General features: G+C 36.0%; 1 protein-coding gene across 8 annotated transcripts in view; it reads left to right on the forward strand.

Moving 5' to 3' along the window:
* Positions 1 to 21,113, forward strand: part of SLC4A7 (solute carrier family 4 member 7) — a 95,548-nt gene that overhangs the window by 41,554 nt on the left and 32,881 nt on the right. For 4 of the 8 annotated variants that reach the window (XM_082046729.1, XM_082046725.1, XM_082046728.1 and 1 more), the window contains exons 3-7: positions 9,545 to 9,688; positions 11,956 to 12,091; positions 13,124 to 13,284; positions 15,438 to 15,626; positions 18,418 to 18,786. In XM_082046729.1, coding sequence (XP_081902855.1) covers positions 9,545 to 9,688; positions 11,956 to 12,091; positions 13,124 to 13,284; positions 15,438 to 15,626; positions 18,418 to 18,786 — 999 coding nt within the window. The remainder of the gene's footprint in view (positions 1 to 9,544; positions 9,689 to 11,955; positions 12,092 to 13,123; positions 13,285 to 15,437; positions 15,627 to 18,417; positions 18,787 to 21,113) is intronic. The other 4 variants (XM_082046727.1, XM_082046730.1, XM_082046731.1 and 1 more) reach the window with 2 other exon arrangements.

Below are 21,113 nucleotides of genomic sequence, written 5' to 3' on the forward strand. Positions count from 1 at the left end.
TTACAGGCATAGCAAAGATAAGGAGTTTACACATAACAGAAGTCTTGTTCCAGAAACAATCTGAGGTCAAGAGTGTGTGTCTCAGCAGACTAGTTTTCTGTGGCATAAATCCAGGAAGCAGCTTTCAAGAGTTAAGATGATTTAATAGCTACTCTGCTCTCACACTATCCTGTGGCAGGTGTAAGTAGTGTTTACATTTCAAGTGACCCTATTATCTCTGATACCTTTATGGTTTAGAGCCTTATTTTTTCTTCAAGAAAGCAGCTGTGCTTTTCAGTTAACCTTACTTGATACGAGCAGGTAATTAAATAATTCTGCAGGTTTTTTTTTTTCCCCTCTAGAAGTGAAAAACTTCTTCCCCTCTAAGTGAAAAACTTTCTCTACAAGTGTTTTGGAGTTTAATGTGTTATGACTAGATAGAAATTATTTCACTGTTATGAAGGGCTTTTGAGGAGCTAAGAGAACTTTTATGGCACCCTGTAGTAGAATGTACTGCTAAGATTTGTTTAATGTGTCAGGTTTACTATTATTCTACCTTCTAAATGGCAACTCTTTGAAAAGCTGTCAATAGTTCTTGTAAAATCTTTCAAGAAAATTTGTACAGGGACAGGTAAGCACAAGTAATACAACAGGACATTGTAGCTGCTGGCACTTTAAGATTGTTCTTAGTATTTACATTTTTAAGTTCTGTAATAAGCTGTACTAATTTAGACAGGCAGTGCAGAACAGGTTTCTTATGGTTCTCAAACTACAGAATGAGTGCTTGAATCTTTGAGACCCCTTAGTGGTCTAAAAAAACCCTGTGCTTAACAGACAAAAAAGAAATGCTATTACTTATGAAATATCTTTTTATGTGGTCAGAGAGTAGAAAAATGTGTATCTCCTTCTGAAAACAAAAATAATTTAAGGTAATCATTAACGATTCTTGCAGACTTATGTTTCATCCCTCCTCTTGTGTTATCACAAAATTGGAAAGATCTTGCCTGCTTGTTAGTTTGGATTGAACTGAGAGCAAGCAAAAACATGTCTATTCAAATATAGTACCGCTAGTTAGGTCTATGAAACATGCTCTTTCATGTGCAACATCAACAAGATATTCACTTGCACCAGTTGTGCTGGTAGCTGGTGCAGGATAAATCCTTTCATCCTTATCCTTCAGAAATAAACATTAGCTGTGCTCAGCACTTCTCTATAAGCCACAAAAATTTTTAATGCAACTTCGATTAAGTGAATTTTGGAATGAGGTTGCAGTGCTTCACCTTCATCACACGTGTGTTGAAAATTTAGTTATAATATTTCTTGCTATGGTAATCCTGCATCATACAGTCCACAGGCAAGTTCCTTTGGACTTCTTGTCCTGTTCATTTATGCAATATTCAGACTTCTTTGTAGAGAGAATAACTGTTCTCAACTTATTTGATTGTTTGTGGTGTTCATCCCAAAGGTAAATCCTTAACAAATGTTACCAGAATCATTTTCAGACTGTCTTTTGAGAGGGAAAGTTGATAACCTGATTGTGTAGACATAAAACTCAATAGGGCACCCAAAGTCACTGGACACAATTTTCAGTTTTGATGTGTCATTGGTTTTGGAGGCAGGGGGTTATTTCTGATTTCTAGAATAATTTTCTTGGAAGTGCTTTTGGAATTGCCAAACATGGTACTACAAATTTTGAAATTCTTATTTGCGTGTTAAATTACTTGCAGATTAGTGGGAAGACATACTGTAAGCTCCTGGTAAGTGAAGCTTAATAAAAGTTACTTGAGACAAGAGACTTTTTTTTTTTTTAACATTAAGAGGCTTCTTGATGGTAGCCTAACAAGAGCTGAGTATACTAAAAACCATAGGCTAATTTACCCCAAAATTGATATTCTTTAGCTAGATTAGCTAACAATTTTAACAGTTTTGATACAACCCTTGTCCTCATCCTTGAGCGACATTATTCATTATTCTACAAACAGCTTTTCTTAGTGAGTGTTCTTGACACACATGTTAATTTCTTATTTATGGAATGGTCTCAACAGCTAAGGAACCCCTCTGCATTCCCCACCTGATGAATGGCTGTTGACAGGAAGTTTTATCTTGCTACAGAAAGTGTTATGCAACTTTACAATCTTTCTGGCTGAGTTGGGACTGAGCAGTAGTATTCATACTGAAACTAAGTCATCAGTTTTGTGTGTATTTTAAGTAATTAATTAGAATAATGATAGTATTATTATTTTGATTTTGTTATTGGTTAAAAGACGTTCTGTAGTGTATATATGTTGTATTATTGTGTATGCTATTCTATTCTGCTTTAAAATTACTTAGATGTATTTAATATTATGAGTGAGGTGTTGCTTTATGGGACTTCAGTAATTTCAGTGACTTCCGCATGTGAACTGGAATACCTGTGTAGGGAATCATAAAATGCACTTTAGCTGTGCTTCCCTCCTCATGTAGCCAATTTAAAGTAGAAGATCTTTATATAAATACTGAACCTTAAGTGAAAATAATCTTTGAAGGAGGTGATACAGCAACGTATAAGTTTTTCAATACGTAACTACTTCTGTAAAGGTAGAAGGCAGTACTGAATGTGCATATGATGTAATTGTTACGATTTCTAACAAGTGAGGTCCATCCTCCTTCATCCTCCAAAAGGGAAAAAAAACCCTGTTGAATCAGGGTTCAATCCTCTAGTAATGTTTTTTCAAAGTGAATCAACATTTAAACTTGAATGAGTTCATGAGAATGTCTGCAGCAGACTATAAATTCGCTTATATTTAAATGTCTAAAATCCATTTTGGGAAATGTCCATGCTAATTTTAGCATTTCTTCTTAAAACAGAGTTGTTTTAAAAATGGATACCATTTGAAACAAATGGCTTTTACAAGAGGATGTAAAATAAATATTTAATGTAAAATAGACTAAGATGGAAGCAATGCTTTTAAAAAATTTATGAATAATCTGTGTCCTAACTTTTTTTTTTTTTTTAAATCTTCAAACCTCTTTTATCTGAGATAACATTTTGTAATGTTTCTGCTCTGACTGGGTCAGCAATTTTGTAAAAGAGTAACTAGCTGTGGTTTTATAATCTGAAACGTATGTAAAATTGTTAAGCAAGCACTAAGGCCATAATACTGAAGTTTTACCAAACAGCACCAATAGAAACTTAAAACTTTCAGTGAACTTGATGGTGCCAGATTGCTCAAATTTAAAATTTTTGAGATGAGGCAGAAGCAGCAGGAGACTGTGCTTGATTCTGCTGCCTGTTCTTTCTTGATGGCTTTCCATAACATTTATCTTCCTATTTTTTAATCCCTTTAAAATCAGTTGTACCTAAAATTGGCTAAACCTGTGACTTGATGGATGTCAGAAGTCTTTCTGAATGGATCACGTCTCCATTTGGAATCTCCTGAAAGCTAATGTTTCACAGCAGTTAAACCTTTAAAGTGTGAGGGGTTTTTTATTTCCGAACACTTTCTATTTTATAAAGAAAGTTGAAGTTTGAGTCTTTCTCTGAAAGGGTAACCCTTATATAAGGCAAGATTCCCTCTAATATTTTTCATATGTCAGGAAATGGATGCGTTTCGGGGCAAGCCGACGCACTTAAAGATGTGTGCAGCAGTTGTACAGGAGAGGTGTGTGATCATCAGTGGGTCACACACACACACACATTCTCATTACAAATTTGAAGTGGGGATATCTTGCAATACTTCGCAAGCACGGTATTGATGACCGTGGAAGCCTCGTATCCATACAGGCTGTGGCATCTGCGAATAACTGAGAACATGGGTTTCTTCATGAGTGGACAAAGAGCCAATTTGCGATCTTCATGGGTCTTTTGCTTGAATTGCATGTTTCTAGGTTTTCTCCCCTCCAAAAGAAACAACTCTTTCAGATTATCTCGGGTATATATCCTTTTTCCTGAGCCATGGTGCAGAGAAAAGCTGGACCAAGAATGTGCAGCTCAGGTAAAGCATGGGCCCAACTGGGGTCTGACTGGGATGTGCGATGTGAGGGCAGCGACTATCCCTCCCACAGATACCAGGTGGTGGCCCCTTCCCCAGGACAGAGAGATGGGTGCTGGCCATGGGCCGCCAAGACCTGGGGTAGACCTGTCCTGCCAGAATCCCTGCGTAGCTCTGTCAGCTGGCACTAAGCTTTTCCTCTTTTCGTTACCACCTGTGTCTCTCATGTCATTACTGATAATGCCTTCTGGAATATTGTTGATTGTGTCAAATAGAAATATTCAGTGCATTCTTCTCTTTTGACTGCCACTACCATACTTGGTTTTAAGTCAGAAAAAAAAAAATCACTTCTGTGTGTAATGAGAAATGTGGCATTTACTGCTTTTGCCGGTCAGTGTAATATGCTGTCTGTCTTTCATTGCGTAGTGAGAAAACACTCTCACTGAGCTGCTATAGCATATGCTATGCATACTAGATTTTTGGATTATACCTCTCAATTTAACCTGTCCAAGTATTATAAAGAGTGTATTCCTATATATATGTAATTACTAGGAGCAACAGGACATTGCAGAAGAGAGACTGTGAGGTTTAACACATTCTAAAATATCCTTCACTGTGGAGAACCTTTGGGCTCCAGCTATGGCATGTAACTGTCTCATGAAATAATTTTCTTTGCTCATTTATTGGTTAGAAAATGTTATTTCAAATGTTTTATTCTGAAAGCAAGAGAGAATTTTTGTCAATTCTTTTAAAAAAGCACAGAAAAAGAATCCTAGGTAACAATAGGGCTTTTTTATAGTTAATTCATGCATGGAAGACCAAGATCACATTGAAGCATTTTATGTTCACTTTTACTACATTAATTCCTTAGAAAATAATTTGGCTGTGTCTTGGGAATGTTATGTGTGCGAGAAGTTCATAAGATAAGCTAAAATGCTACTGCTTATTTTTAAATATTTAGTTTTTGTCTCACACTAAGGACTTCAGTACAAATATTAAATTGGACATTTAATTGCATACTGCAGAAATGTGGTGTTACTTTTAATTAGAAAGTTGGAGGCTTAGTAGCAGTATTTTCAGTGAATTACTGACTTGAGTGAATTTTCAGAGTTTTCATTATAAATAAATTAAATGAAAGAGCAGGGTTTGAATGAGGGATTCTACTTGTTCCTTAAGTTTCACCAGAACAAAGAATATCTGGAGAAAGCCTTTGGGCTATGGAGTTTTTGGGGGCATGAAAAAAGTTTCTTGTTCTCACTCTTTACTTCTTCCATCCGCTTCCATCCACTCTTCTTCCATCCACCATTTTTTTTTTCTCATTTGTGTGGTTCTGTCTTCAGACCAGAGCTGTGACAGAAGAGGTAGGAGTTGTGCTCGTAAATTGCATTGAGCTTATTTTTGTGTGTACAGGTATTTTCTGTGATGTAAGGGGAGTTAATGTCAAGGCATGAGATGATGATAGATTACAAGTACTTCCTAGTAGAGGAATATTTTTAAAGGTGTGAGTTAGAAGACACTGGACAGCACATAGCTTCCTTCCCGCTGCTTTCTTTCCTGTTATATGGTCTTAAGGAACAGATTAGAATCTCTCATGGAGATTCTCCAGTTTTTCTGTACTGGAAAGCCCCATGCTGGGACAAGATGGATTATTACGTTATTTGATTAAATTAAAGCTTACATGTAAAATAAATGATGTGTCTTCAGATTATTATCTGAAGATTCTTGGAAAAATAGTAATTGAGAATTCACATAGGTATTAACTTGGTTTTCTTTGCTTTCTCTTGTTAACATGGGGAAGAATGTCTTTGTACGAAGCTTAAAAGGCATCTAGCTAACAAAATGATAGTTAGAAAAAAGGAAGTTCTGTGTGGAATTGCACTTATGGAGTTGCCACATGAGAGCATTTTTGGATAGATGTTTTTGATCTCTCTCGGACTTTAGAAGTCTCTGTTACCATTTTCTTAGGGATTTCGGGGAGAAATCAGGGGACTTAGAGCATTTTCTATTCTGTCAGTTTTATAGGACTTGATGTAAACTGCCTTTCGGAGACGGTGATGTGATGGAGACATGTGGCAAGCTTCTAACATTTAAATTTGTTTCATACTGATAAGGACTTTAAGCAGTAAATACCCTTGGTGGCTTTGAACAGCTAAGCTTGGATAAAGTCATGTTAGATTAAAATGAACAATTATCTCTTGAGCTTTGTATTACTAAATTTAGTATCGGGCTCTCTGCTAATTCTATTGGCTATTGGTTTAAAGAAATTCTATAACAAGCTTTGCTTGAGAGTGGTACTGTGCTACAGATGTTTTTGTGAATAAAGCTTTGAAGGTCACATAACTGTACCTTTCAAGATTTTACAAACAATGGTCAAGTAAAAGGTTGTGTTCCTTTTAGAAAGAATACTGATGGTAGTAATATGAATTCGAGCCTTTTCAGAATTAACTTTTTCTCCATCGCTATTATATTACTTGCCTTTCTGTTTTGGTGGTGGATTTGTTGTTGTTGTTTGTGGTGGTGTTAGAATTAAGGTTAATCTTGTCCAACATTTATTATGCGGTTTTTGCCTCACCTTTTGAAGTTGAATGTACCCGGTTTTAAGTGATTGCAGTAGTATACTCAACGGCAGTAGTTTTAGATTTTCTGGGTAATAGGGGAAATGTCTTTGTTTATAAATGTCCATGGTATTAAAAAAAAAAAAAAAAAATCCCATTCTTAAGGAACAGTTTGGTGTATTCCTAAGCTGCTGTTTGCAATAGCCAAATTTTTCTTGGTTAATCTGTAGTATTGCCACCCCAATGCCTGCTCTGGGGTGTGGAATCAAAGGCTTTTCAACATTAAGTTTTTGCTTGAAGCTATTTTGACAGAATTACCTTGGACTGTGATGTATTTTACTTAATAATCCCTGAAAATGATCTTAGCCATCAGCATTTCCCATTAGTCCCAAAATAAAGTTGGAGGTGTAGCTGTCTGATTACATTGCATATACAGAAGTGAATTGGGGAAGGTATTTGTGTTACATTTGCTTGCAAGGCAGTGCTTATGTGAGGAAATAGCCATTCACACCCTGGACAGAGTGGGCTGAAGAGTAGAATAACCCATTGCTTGCCTGCTCCCGCATCTTTCTGATACTCTAACCTGTTGGGATAGTGGGAAGGTGCTTTTAAAGTTTCTGCAACATACCTGCTCTCCTCCAGACTTTTCTATTGCAAAAGTTTTTCAGTCAGACTGCAGTTCTGTAATAGGAGATAAAGTTCTTGTTTTCCTTGTTCTACCTCTCCTCTGTGCCGCAACATGGTCTTTGACTATGGAAATGATTTTTGCAATAGCAAGGTGAATTGTGTAAGATGGAGGGTCTTGAAAAATCGTATGGGATTTTTGTTTGTTCTTTAGTACAAAAGGCAATGTAGGACTTTGTCTTAATTTATGGGAACAGCAAAAGACCAAAATGTGGGTGTTATCCTAATTTTTCAGGAAGTAACATCTTGAACAATTTCAGATTCGTGAAATTTTCTATAAAGTAATCACCTGCAAGTTTTTTTATGCAATGATCAAAATACATGCTTAAAACAGTCTTACTAAGAATATTCAAATAAGTTGATAATATAAAATGTTCTATTACTAGAAATATGTTTGAGATTCTCTTAGGAAAAAATAGTTCATGCAAAAAAAATCAAACACTTTGATGAATAAAACTGTGACTGTATATAACTGTAGCTTGATACTTGCTAATTGAATATCTAGAATAAAACAGAAATCCTAACAGGAATAATAATGGCATTTGCAGAGGGTGGGGAGTCACCCAGTTGTACCAGGCAGCTTTGAGTGGAGTGTGGTGAGTAACACGGCTATTTTTGAACCTAATACTTTTCTACTTTTCCTACATGTAAGACTATTGTATCACAATTATATCAATAACGTGACCATTGTTAATGGTGTCACCTAGACACATTATATATCAAGTGCATTAATTTATGTTTAGGTGTTAAGTTTGCATGGATTTCTTTCAGAATTGCATTGTGCTCAGTAGTTGGGGAGAGTGGAGCCTGGCAGGGGCTGAGTGTTCCTCTTGGAAGAAGCTGACAAAAGAAAAGTCTCTCGCTATAAATAGGACTGATGAATGCTTCAACAAATTAATCTGTTTTCCAGTCTTACATGGAAACAAATAGCTTTTAATGGGCTTAATTTCAGAGTTGGTCATAGTGCCAATCAGACAACTCTAATTAAAACTAGTGTTGGAGGGCTGTCAAGATCAGATTTTGTAGTTTGAAAAGGAATCTTGACCAATTAAATTAAATATTGAACTTACTCATGCATTATTACTGATTTTTGCCTAGTTTTTTTACTTACGTAGCACTGTAAAATACTGCTTTATGAAAATTTTGTGTATCTTTTTGGGTTTAGAGATGCTCTGCTTGGACAACAAATGTGACATACTACCATTTTTTATTTCTTTAAAGCTCTGTAATTGCCAGAATTTTTCAATGTCTTTAACTGAGTGTGCATGTGTGCTATACACATATCTATACATGCATGAATGTGTACAGTCACGCCCCTAGGACTTTCCTGTCTTTTGTAAATATGCTGAATTTGCGTCTCTATAAGAGCTGGAAAACGACTTCCTTTTTTCTTTATTCGTGTCAGTCTTCTGTAATCACTCTCCTACAGTATGAAACAAAGTATTTAGTGTTAACCTCCAGGCTTATAGTTAATGTGTCTCTTCCTGAGATTGTTTGTTTAAAAAGGAATTGGAAAAGTTTATTTTATATGCTAAGTCTATTACAGGAGACATGGTAGTAATATGTTCATAACACTCTGACTTCTTTTGCCAAGTTGTTGATGCTAGTATTGCCTTAATGTGAAATGTCAAAGGAAAAACAAGATGTTGAAAGTACATGTTTTGAAGAGCAGTATGTATTGATTTGAGGATGTGCTACTTAAATTTATTAAAAGATTCTAGAATAAAAGAAAACCCCCAAATCAACAGCCTTCTCTGTACGGTATTTGATGTTTTGGCATAGTTTTCTGAATACAAATTCCTCTTATGCGTCTACACTGATACTAAATTAATGGTATAGTTGAACATCAGTGATGTGCTGCTTGAAGAAATAACTTGCAGTTCATTCAAGTGGAGAGAACTGCTTGCAGATTCTAAATGATGGGTAATTTCTTAATGAAGTTCATAAGCTGAACTAGGAGATTGTATCTTGCCCTTGTATTAACTATCCTGATATGAATCCAGTATCATGTAATTTCTCTGTCTTGCCTTGGTGTTTATCAAGTAGCTTCTTTCAGTGTTATAGGTCAAGCTTGTCTTTCTATATTACTTGTTTTACAACTGAGGTCTTAAACTGAATAACTATATAAGAATGTGGCCCAATTTATCTGGGAAATGAGTATACTTGTTCCTTGACACTGGGGAAAGGCAGAAAGGACATGGTAATATTAGTTAACTAAAGGTGATTTTGCTCAATGCTTTTGGGTTTGTTTTTTTTGAACTCCATGTCTTTTTTGACTAAGATGCTATATTTGTGCAGGAGTTTTGGGTTTTTTTTGTTGTTGTTTAATTGTATCCTTTTCAACTTTCTGAATAGGCCACAGAGCTGTGTATATTGGAGTTCACGTCCCGTTTGGAAAGCAAGGCCGTCGGCGGCACAGGCATCGCGGGCACAGGCATCACAGAAGGAAAAAAGATAAAGAAACTGACAGAGAGGATGGCCGAGAATCTCCGTCGTATGGTAAGAAATCTGTTGTGTGGGTTCTTTGTGTCTCTTGAAAATAAACTTGTAGTAGTTACTTTGTGCTTAAGAGTTGTTTGCTTTGTGCCGTTTCTTGTATTCTCACTGTAATTAATATTTTTCTATATACAATCAGGCAAGGATTGTGTGGTTGTGTTTTATCTAAATCATAAGGTGTTGGACTTCATCCAGGTGTCTACATGAGTGTTCAGCAGCCTGCACTGAATAGGTTAAACTAGAGCTTCATAATACTCACCTGTAGCATAAAAATATGTGTTATTTAAGTTAGACACCATTTTCAAGGTTGTGTAGTCTTGTCACTCAAGATTTTTGGAAGCATGAATGTAGCTGTGAAGCAGTATTTGCCATGGTAATTCAATCAGTGATCTGTTAAAATATTTACTTCAGCCTTCTTCTGTCTGTTAATAACAGTAATGCAATTGTACTGGCTCCTGAGCTTTGGTTTTGGATCAGGTTCTGCCCCAACCAGCCTGTTCCTTGTCCTCAAGAGATGACAACTTGGTCATATCATTCTCTGAAATGAAATTATTTGGTAGTACTCAAGGCAGATTTTCTTCAAGACCTTAAGCAGGCTTTTATTCCTAGATTGTAATGAATGGGAAAGTTACGGTACAGTGTTCCACTTCAACCGCGGACGCCATGCTGTTCACTATCACCTTTCTATGAATAGAACCATGTTCTACATGAAGCCAGTTCCCTGAAACAAAGGAGTTTTCAAATGAGAATGCCTTGACAGGTCTACTTTTACCATTCTCCTACAGTTCTTAGTTTTATCTATCTTCAGAACTTCTCCTCCCATAATTTGATCATATGTTTGTAGAGCCTTGCTCTACAGGTTCCAAAGCAGCAAGGAATATTAAATAGATAGAAATAAATTTTCCTCTTCTGGTCAGTTCTCTGTCCTGGATATGCAGGATGTTGTAAGATTCTTGGGATATGTAGGTTTTGGGACAGAAACAATCTGCTGTACATTTTCATTGATATTCAGCGTTTTTTGTATTCAAAAGCTAATTTCAGAATTATTTTATCGAATGATGATGTATGCCAGAACAACAAAGCAAAAGCAAAATTCAATTCTGAATGAAGTTCATTAGTAAGTGGGATCTTCTGTCTAAATCTAAAAGGTGATCTTCCTTCTGCAGTGGAAGCATACAGTTGTCTGTTCAGATCTGTTAGCTGTGAAAGTGATGTTTCAGTGAATGAAGTAAAATTTTAAAAATTTAGATTTACCTGGATTTTTTATCTCTGAGCTTCCTTGAGATAACATTGCTGTTACTACATTATTGAATGTTATTGAACCTTTGTAATTTAAAAGCTTTCTCTTGAGTTGAAACAAGATTTCTGTGTAAGTATTAAAAATATCTCTAAAACCACCTCTTTATTGTGTTTTTATAAGTTTTGCTTATAGCAGGGAGTCCACTACTTATATTTGATCACTAAAGATAGTTAAATTTTGTTACAAGTTATTACAGAGCTTGTTCCACTAGGCATTATACTTTGAGAAGTTAAAATATTTCCTCAACATTTTAGGTGTGTTATTTCTGCTTTCCTATGCTATTTTATGTACATTGTTCCAACCATGAGAAAGTTAGTAGTTTTTTCCATCCTACATAAGTAGCAATTGGCCATCTGGAGAAAAAAAACAATCTGCTGCTCTAACAATAGGAGTGATTGGGTACCCAGTATGTAGAGCAGGAAGAAAAAAAAGCTGACTGTTTAGCATCTTGAACTATTACTAGGGTAACCAATCTGTAAGTCAGGCTAATTTTTTCCTTCAACTTGATGTGGGTGTGGTGTTTGGTTTGTTTGTTTTGTTTGGTTTGTTTGTTTGTTTTTGTGTTCCCCCCCCCCCTTTAATTAGTGTCTATGTCATGGGGGTATCATTTATTTTGTTTTCAAAGTGAAAACAAAGTTTCTAGCCCTTTGGTATATACATTTTTATTTCTTTACCAATGTTGCTGTTCATGTTTATTTTCATATTGTCAATCTGTAGAAGAGCTAAAAATACTTAATTGCATTATGTAAGCATAAATTTCCAGCTGTTTTGTTTTCAGAAACAATGAACAATTTTGAAAGGGCCTCCTTTTAAATAAATGTCCATGTTTCTTTTGTTTCTCTTCCCTCTTGAAGAGGATATTGTGCTGCATATTTCTAACTGAGAGCAGGAGATTTAACTGTTACGTGGTGTTTCTTACATGGTAGAAGTACAAGTTCTTTTAATTGTTCATTGTCTCCTTTTCTGCAAGATACGCCATCCCAACGAGTGCAATTTATATTGGGTACTGAAGATGATGATGAACACATTCCCCATGATCTCTTCACTGAAATGGATGAACTTTGCTTCAGGGATGGAGAAGAATATGAATGGAAAGAAACAGCCAGGTATCCTGAAAATAAATTGTTTCAAGGTGTATCTTTTAGTGATTTTATTTCAAAGAACTGCAAACCAGGTCTGGGTTAGAATTTTCACAAACAAGAGGAGTAGTTCACTCAGTTCACAGTCAGCAAATCAAAACTTTTATTTGATTCTTTCAGAGTTGAAAAAAAATATGTGGTTTTTCAAGATACCTTCAGTCTTACTGGTGCTGTATTGACCTTCCTAAAGCTGATCATGCCAAGCATTGTGAAAAGTACAACTGTACTTAGTTATAAGTACAGGTGTTCAGCTGTGGAGCACAATGTTACAGCATCAGAAATCTTGTTCTGTTATTGCTGATATATTAGTGTCATTTTTTTTTTTTGCACTCAAACATAAAGAAAATTGGACATTTACATTTGTTCTTCTTAGGTAGTATTTGATTTCTTGCAAATTGCGTGCATCAACATTACAGCATGCCATTGTTATTATTGGCCCATATTGGTTAAGTTGCTTCTTTCTGCATATGCATTGTAATAAATTATTCTGCATTCAGTACTTCTAATTGCCTTATTGCATGTTAGCTTTTTCAGAAGTTCAATTCACATAATGTCCATGAGTCAGAATCAAGATCGATTTATAGTTACACATGCTGATATTACCAAGCTCTTAAATGTCTGACTTAGCAGACTAAGAGACTTGGTATATGGTGTCTTTCAGGCAGCCTTCTAATCCTAAAATACTGATGAAACTGAGATATGCAAATCAAGTAACAAGGCACAATCACACACTGCTCACAAGAACTTGTGAATAGACAGGTATTGTTCAAACCAAACGAAACCAAAAGGGTGACAACTATAAACAGTTGAGTGTGGTTAAAAGGCCCGATAAACATGTTGTGACTGTCAGTCGTTTGGGTTGCCTGAGAAAATGAAAGCCGGTATGAGCTGGTAGGATTTTCTGTTCCATGTCATACAGAAGCCACAGGGAAGAATGGGATTGCTTGCCAAATTGTGTCTTTCAGAAGAAATGTAAATGTATGTATGTATGCATTTTAGGTGGCTAAAATTTGAAGAGGATGTTGAAGATGGTGGTGATCGGTGGAGCAAGCCTTATGTAGCAACTCTGTCTCTGCACAGTCTCTTTGAACTGCGAAGCTGTATTCTCAATGGGACGGTCATGTTGGACATGAGAGCAAACACGCTAGATGAGATAGCAGGTTGCAGCAAAACTTTTAAAAAAATATTCCTAAATTTTAATCTATAACTTGAGATTTTTTTATGGTGGTTTTTTATGTTCTTGAAAATATTATATCTGAGAAAGAGGCATGTGCCTGCTTACTATGGTTTTCTTCATCTGGTTGTAAAGAGCTGATCCTACAAACTTTGCTTACAAGGAGCTACACTGGGCAAGTAGGACCTCCTTTATTACATATTCTAGGATGAGGCCCAGAATTTGCCTCTGTGTTCTAATACCTGAATATGTTTGTTGTCTTGGTTTCTACAGATGAAATGTAAATATCTGCCAGAACATTTTACGACTTATTTGTGCACTTTAGTACCATAATTATTAATCATAACTTGGCTGATGTTAACTTGATGCCATTAGTGCAGTAGATTGTTGCACATCTGGTATTCTTTTCGCCTTTATAAGAGGTGATCAGAAATAAATTTCATACATGTTATTTGACCTACTATTTCAAATGTCCTCACTAATCACATGGTCATATTGGATACTATAAAATCAGCTTTGAAGACTTTTTCATATATAAATATACACACACACACTCTCAGAGTCTTAGCCTGTATGTCTTTGAACTAGTTTTACATTGTTTTCCTGGTATCTCTTGCTACAGGTACCACACAGTGTAATGCCTTCTCAGGAATCGTGCTAGGCTTAGGGCCGACCAACATGTATGTGAAGGACAAGGCATTTTGGCATTAAAAACTTGAGCAATGCGTGAAATGTTTTCTTATTTTGTTTTGAAATCTTTGAAATTCACTCAGAATATTGGTATTCCCTTCCTATTTTCCCATCTTACTGAGCAAGATTGTTCAGTACATGGTTTGTAAGAGTAATGTTTTGGCTTTTAATTTATTTTTAATTTAGCAATAATCTTAGTACATGAGGAAAATAGTTATTGCTTAATTTTGTGTAAACAGCGTTCTTTTAATAGCACGTGTTTTAGTTGAAACTAGGATGTTTTAAGAGGTTCCATGAATTTGTTTCAGGTTAATTTTAGGTGCCATTATGAAGCATGTAGGATAGCAGTCCTTGGCATACAAATGTCTTGTTGCCCTGAGCCAGGAATATATAGTAGGTATCCTTGGTTCTCACTGAAAACAGGAGGGAGAGGGTGGGCTTTTAAGAAGCTGTAACAAAAAGTTGTGTGTTGCCAGTAGTCCCAGAAGGAAGTGGCACTGTGCTAACAGAGACTTTGCTGCATGTAATTTTGTTTGTAAGGTATTCTGAGCCATAACCTTTTTCATTGTGAAAAATTCTCTGTAATTGCAGTTTACCAATACAGTTAGGTTCTTGATACATCAGTTAAGATTGGCGAAACATATTTTAGAACTTGCCACAGAGGTTCATGTTGATCTGTGCAGGTTTTTTAAAATATTAATTAATTACAAAAATAAATCAGCTAAGAAATTGCAGCAGGTGTTTTCCCAGACATGCAGGCTTTCTTTCCTGGTGTGAGCATTCTGATGAGATGCCCTTTTGAATCTTGATGCCCTTTGAGAGCTGATTAGTTTGAGAGGATGTAATTAGCTTTTGTTGTGTACTTCCTTTTCTAAAGCATCTGAATCGCATGAAGTTCAGTAGAGGACCTCAGGAACGTAGGGCATCTGAAGGTGACACAGGAGTTAGGGAATTAATCCATTCTATAGTAACTTTCACTTCTGTATAGTTGTATACTTATAAAATGGGAAACACCAGGTTAAGACTGTTGTAAGAAGTTCGTTCTCCATTGTGTTTGTATCTTTGTGCACTCACTTCTAGTGGAGGGTTGTTGCCTTTTTTTTTTTTTTTTTTTTTTTAGGAGGTCTCAGTTGAAAGTTGAAGTAAATGACAATAAATTATAAAACATTAAGTAACTTATTTTTTAAATGATGCTACTCCTAAATACTGCCTTTTGGATCTGCATGTTGTGCTTTTCTCATTCTCACATTAGCTTGCTTAGTGACATCTTTTAAAATTTCCTGTGGAATCTTGAAAATGACTTTGCTGAAGAAAAGACCTTGTTTGTTTTTTTTTTTTCCAATAGCTTTAATTTTTTTGTTATTATTTAGTGCAACTACAGTTTTTGAGTGTGGTGAAGGAGAGATTTGATAGCTATATAGAAAAAAAATATTTCTTGTTGTTATGTAGATATGGTTTTGGACAACATGATTGCCTCTGGCCAGCTGGATGAATCCATAAGAGAGAACGTGAGAGAAGCTCTCCTAAAAAGGCACCATCATCAGAATGAGAAAAAGTTCAGCAATCGGATTCCCCTGGTTCGGTCTTTTGCAGATATAGGCAAGAAACATTCTGACCCTCACTTGCTTGAACGAAACGGTGAGATAAGTTGTAGCATCCAGTTTGTTCTAACCTGTTAAATAATGTTTTCATTGGGACACAAAGGAAAATTCAGCTGATAATATCAGATAAGTGTTTCCTTCTTGATAAGCTGAGAACTAATGATAACAATGTGTGCTATGTGTAGCTGTGGATGATGTTTCTGAATATTTTTGCATTTACTCAAACATTCTATTCCTGCCTGTATACGTAGCATGCATTATTGTTTTCGGGTATAGAATTAGACCTACATGGGTCCTAATGGTTTTTAGGATATGCTTGAATAAAAAAAATGTGTAATGTTTGAGGAATTTCAGCATCGTGGCATAACTTTGTGCTCATCAGATCAATCCTACTTGCTCATTCAGTCTTCATACTGGAGATTTACTTTGTGGTCATGTCATGAGTTCAGTGATGCTGACAATTACTGTATTTTAACATGGCTAAAAAAAGTTCACTCTGCTAATGGTGAAGAAATTACTTTTAGCTAGGACACTGTTTATTTTTGCCTTGTTTTGTAGAGAAGCATCTAACAGGGCAAAAGTATGCCCAAAGCCAAGAAAGGTATTAGCAATATTTTTACAGGCTGTACCACGTGTTTTGCTGAACCAATTCCTGAAAATATTCTGGAATATCAGTACATTTAGTGTAGACATCCAGTTCCAAAATCCAAATAGCAATATATACTGCAGAACAGCATACTTTTATTCTTGTATTTCTTATGGCCTCTATTTCTGTCTATGTGCTTTGTTTTCCTTTGCCTTACATTAACTAAGTTATGTATAATTTCAGCTGAAATGTTTTAGCGTAGTGAAAACTTAGTACTGATTTCATGAATCGCTTCTTGAAGTTATTTTCCTGTCTTAAAAGACGCCTCATTGCTTAGAACATGTTCCCCTTAGTTAAGTGCTGTTGGGAGCTCTCAGTTTGATAAATACTGGGGATATGCTCTAGCAAATGTCAAAGCTTACTGATACTTTTTGTTAGCTAGTGAGTGCGTGATGCATGTTTAAATATTTCACTGGTAGTCTGAGTTATTTTTTCTAGAATGAAGAAACAACTAATGTATATAAGAGCATAATTTCCTCTATAACTTCTGACTTCCCTATTTCGTTTAGAAGATGTGAAAATTTCACATATAAACTTGGTTTTACCCATCCTTGAACACCTGTACCCCCAGGATAATTCTGAGAATTTTTGTATTTGAGGTCTCTGGCTTGTCAGTTAGTTTCAATGTATGACTTCCACTTTCCAATGCAGTTCATTCTTTATACTATTCCTATAACAGAATATGGGGATATATGCGGAAATAAGAAACCATCATAACATGATGAACTCTTTGCCAGCATATGCTGATTTACTTTTTCCTTTATAATTCTATGGTTAGCCTCTAGTAAACTGGTAAAACAAACATGCATATGTGCATAATGCTTTTTAGGCTCCTTTTTACACCTGTGTCTGTTAGGACATCTCATGTTCATGATTCATCATAAATATACTGAGAGAAGTCTAGTCATTACTGTAGTGATTAATATAGACAAAATCAACCAATTTGCTTTATTGGACCTCTTTACTGCACTACCGTTTTAATAGTTCATATTTGAAGCTTTTGTTCTTAATGTAAATCAAGTTTGTAGGATCTACTCTTCTATTGTTAGAGTGGGGTGAAAAAATGTATGTGACCTTTTCTTAGGCATGCTTTCAGTACCTCCTTGTTGTAAATAATTCTAGAGTTGCTCAACATATTGACCTCTGTAGCGCCCAGTATAAATGTGAGATGAAATGCGTCTAGTTTGCTGTTTTCTTGTGTGAGGGTATTGCACATGAAAACAGCATGTTTTTGATTTCAGGGATTGTAGGAGAAGTAATCGGTATTTTTCTCAAGGAGACTGCCATCCCAGGAAAAGCGTGTGTGGTAAACAGGAGGGATGGTATCGCTAAACCTTCCCATGGAAGTGCCGAGATGAGGACAGTCAGTCTCTCTTCCTTCCTGCTTAAGGAAGAACTGAAAACCATTACAAGCTTAAATCTGAGGGAAACTTGACAAGACTATCTTGTCTTAATATATGAAAACAGTGGGACATTGAGACTGGATAAAAGAGCATCAGTGGATTTTTGAGAAATGTGTTTGGTTTTAGGCACGTGGGGACGTTCGGTAAGTCACAGCAAGAAGATCTGGAGAAGGGACTATGTATCTCCTCCTTGTGCCCTCTTCAAAACCATATATTGAGACTTCAGCTGGTCAAGGAAGCTCCTTGTTAAAATGAGTTTTAGTGGACGGCAGTTGCGTGTAACATGATTAGATATGTTCGATCATGTTCGTATTGAAAATATTTTAATTTTAAAAAGTAATACTTTTATATAAAGGTGCAGTTAACAGAAGTCTTGTAATGTTTTGTCTGCTAATGATTTTTTTAATATATTTTTTGGATGGCATTAAAGGTAGCTGCTGTGCAATTTGGAATAAGAAATTCTTCTAGGAAAATGTAAGAGTCAGTTTCAGGAGAATTTTTTTTTTGTTATATTAACAAATCTTACTGACTTTAATATAACTTCTCTAACATATCTTTGATGTTCTAATTAGTACTCATCAGTAATTTCTGACTTCTGAAATCAGATTTGCTTTTACCTCTTGTCTTACTTGCATGAGTATGACACTTCTGGCCTGTAAAGCTTGCAATTTACTATGTAAATTGTTAATGCATATTTGTATCTGGTCTCTTTTTTTTTTTTTTTTTTTTAAGCATATCCATGTTGTAAACCTCATGGTGTTTCATTTTTTTTATCTCAGGGGAAGGCCTTTCAGCCTCCCGCCACTCTTTGCGAAGAGGTCTCTCTGCCTCAAATATTTCCCTGAGAGGAGAAAACCGTTTGTCAGTTCTTCTCAATTACCTTCTTCCTTCTTCAAGAGCTGGAACCCCGGCAGCCTCGAGGTGTACAACCCCCGTAACTACCCCTCAAAACACACCACCCTCCAGTCCTACCTGCAGCCACTCGCCAACCACAAGTGCCCAGTCAAGTCCACTTCAGGGCAAGGAATTGCTGGTGTCACCTGCCAGTGATGATATTCCTTCCGTAGTAATCCACCCACCTGAGGAGGACTTAGAAGTGCAGGAAAGCCAGGAAAAGAAGACAGAGGAAAATGTTGACAAAACACCAGGCAACTATCGAAACTTAAGCTGTCCATGTGTGACGCTCTCTGCATCTGGGTCACTTGCGTTGTGATGTTTTTGGCACATAACTTGGGCACAAAGGAATCTGATAACTGTTACCTCTGCCTGCATGTTTTATTTCTTCTCAGTTGTGGCTGTTTTTCTTGTTCAGCATTTTTAACTTTTTAGCTTTTAACTAAAGCCAGCAAAAAATTATTTAACCTTTGTTTGTGTAATTAAAAAGGAATATGGTTTTGGAATATATAAGCAAAATGTCAAAAATGGTGGCCTTTTCCTTTCACTCACCTACAGTCCATGTTAGGTTTTGTTGTTGTGTCAGCCGTTGAGTTAATACTTTAAAACCAGTGTTTGATATCCTGAGATAGCTACAGCCAAAGACATAGTGAAGTATTAGAGATGAATATGAAAAGAATGAGGATGGATGCAGTAATCAGTGGTGTTTCTAGTTTAGCTGTATCATGAAGTCTTTAAGCAGTATTATTTTTGCTTTTGTGCTTTTAAAAAATCAGAACTATTAAAACCAGTAGTAGCTCATGATGGAACTGGCATGTTCAGTTCACCTACAGCTGTTTCCAGATAGCTCTTCATTAGTGCACTGCTTCAGCATTGGATGCTTGATTATTGTTTTGTTGTGTTTGATATGTGAAATAGGATAAGGTAGTTAAGAGTTTATAATTGTAAGTCAGAGCTCAGCAATTTATTAATTTGTTGTCTGGCAAAGCTATTGTAAAAAGGTATGTAGGTGTATAGATAAGTTGAAAAGATGGAAAGTTCTGAGGGTTTCTTTAACTGTTTCTAGTAAATGTTTCATAACTCGTGCATTCTGTATACATGCAGTTACACTTGATTTACTTCTGCAAAATTATCACCTATTTAGATACTGTGGGATTCTTCTAGGTAGATCATGGTTTTAAGGGATCACCTTTCTTTTTAGCCTTCAGGTTCCTTCTGCATGCCCTTGCCCCCCACTCAGAAATTTATCTTGCCAAAATCTAGATTGTAGGTTTGTCTGCTTTATGCCTATGTGTATGAAGGGGAGAAGGGAAAGAACTGATTTCACTCAAATCTTTCATCAGTGAGGCTTTTCTTGTTTTTCTTCTTGTTTAAGTAAGCACACAGGTACATATGGCAGTGAAAATATGCTGACAGAGAAAAGGCTGCGGTTATCTGCTTTTTCACGTTTTGCAGCCCAATTGCTGCAAAGCAAAGAGCAAAGTATGTTGTAGGCTGTCATCGTGAGTTGGACTAGGGGCCCCATCCTTGCTTAAATTCAGAAAAGCAAATCAAAAACTCTCTGACTTATGGAAAACTAAGAGAATTCACATGAAAGTCATTCTCTCTCATGAGCGATCTTTCTAAGGTAACTAAATACCAGAAGTAAAAGAACAGCTGTAATTGGTTTTCCAGTTCTCATTTTTGTACTCATATGACAGGAATGACAGCATGCCAGATCCAAAGTCTTTAAACTCAAGAGAAAGCAAACAAAGATCAAATACTTGATGCTATTACTATCACTTATAAAGCTTTTCACCAGAATCTCCAAGTCATGTTTAAAATTGTTTTTGTGCCTCGAGGGGATGTTTTTTATAAAGGAAAAATCTGAAAGGGATGATTTCCTAGTTAATCCATAAATAAATGTCTTTCCAGAGAAAGACGAACACCAATAATGATGGAAGACTCTTTTTTTTTCTGGGTTTTTTGCCCCTTTTTAATTAAAGAAATCATCTGACCACAGAAAGACACATTTGCCTTAGAGGTGCCTTTGAAGACATTCTCAGACTATGACTTCAGGGCTGCAATTGGACTAATCTCTGTCTTGGGAGACAGACTCAGAAGGGAACCCTGAAGAAGAAGTAATCTTCCTTGTATTAATTAAAAAAAATCTTCTTGGTCCATTTGGCTGTAGCTTATGGTCTGTATTACCTCTCTAGTAATTCAGAATACTGCAACTTGAATACTTTTTCCATGTCTATATAACTGAGTTGGTTTTGTCTCCTGTTAGCATTAGGAACTGTGTTAATTTTCTAATAGATGGCTTTCTTCTGTTTCACATTCATCTATCCTTGGCTTTGTGCTATTCAGACTATTTTTTAGTCCTCATAAATAGCTGGAAGGTTACTGAACTTAGTGTGAATTCCCATAAAGGGAGGAAAGAGTGGCACACTTTCAGTCCACCACTTGGTGTTTATCAGGCAGTCACCAGTTCATAGTAAGTCAACCAGGCAAAGGGTTCTTTTTAACAGTTTTTTTTTCCCCTTTTGACATCAGTTCAGCAACAGCTTTTGTTTTGCCATCTTTGAAACTTGAATTATGA

The sequence above is a fragment of the Streptopelia decaocto genome, assembly GCF_964273445.1.
Source record: "Streptopelia decaocto genome assembly, chromosome: 2".
In the NCBI taxonomy this organism is placed as follows: domain Eukaryota; kingdom Metazoa; phylum Chordata; class Aves; order Columbiformes; family Columbidae; genus Streptopelia; species Streptopelia decaocto.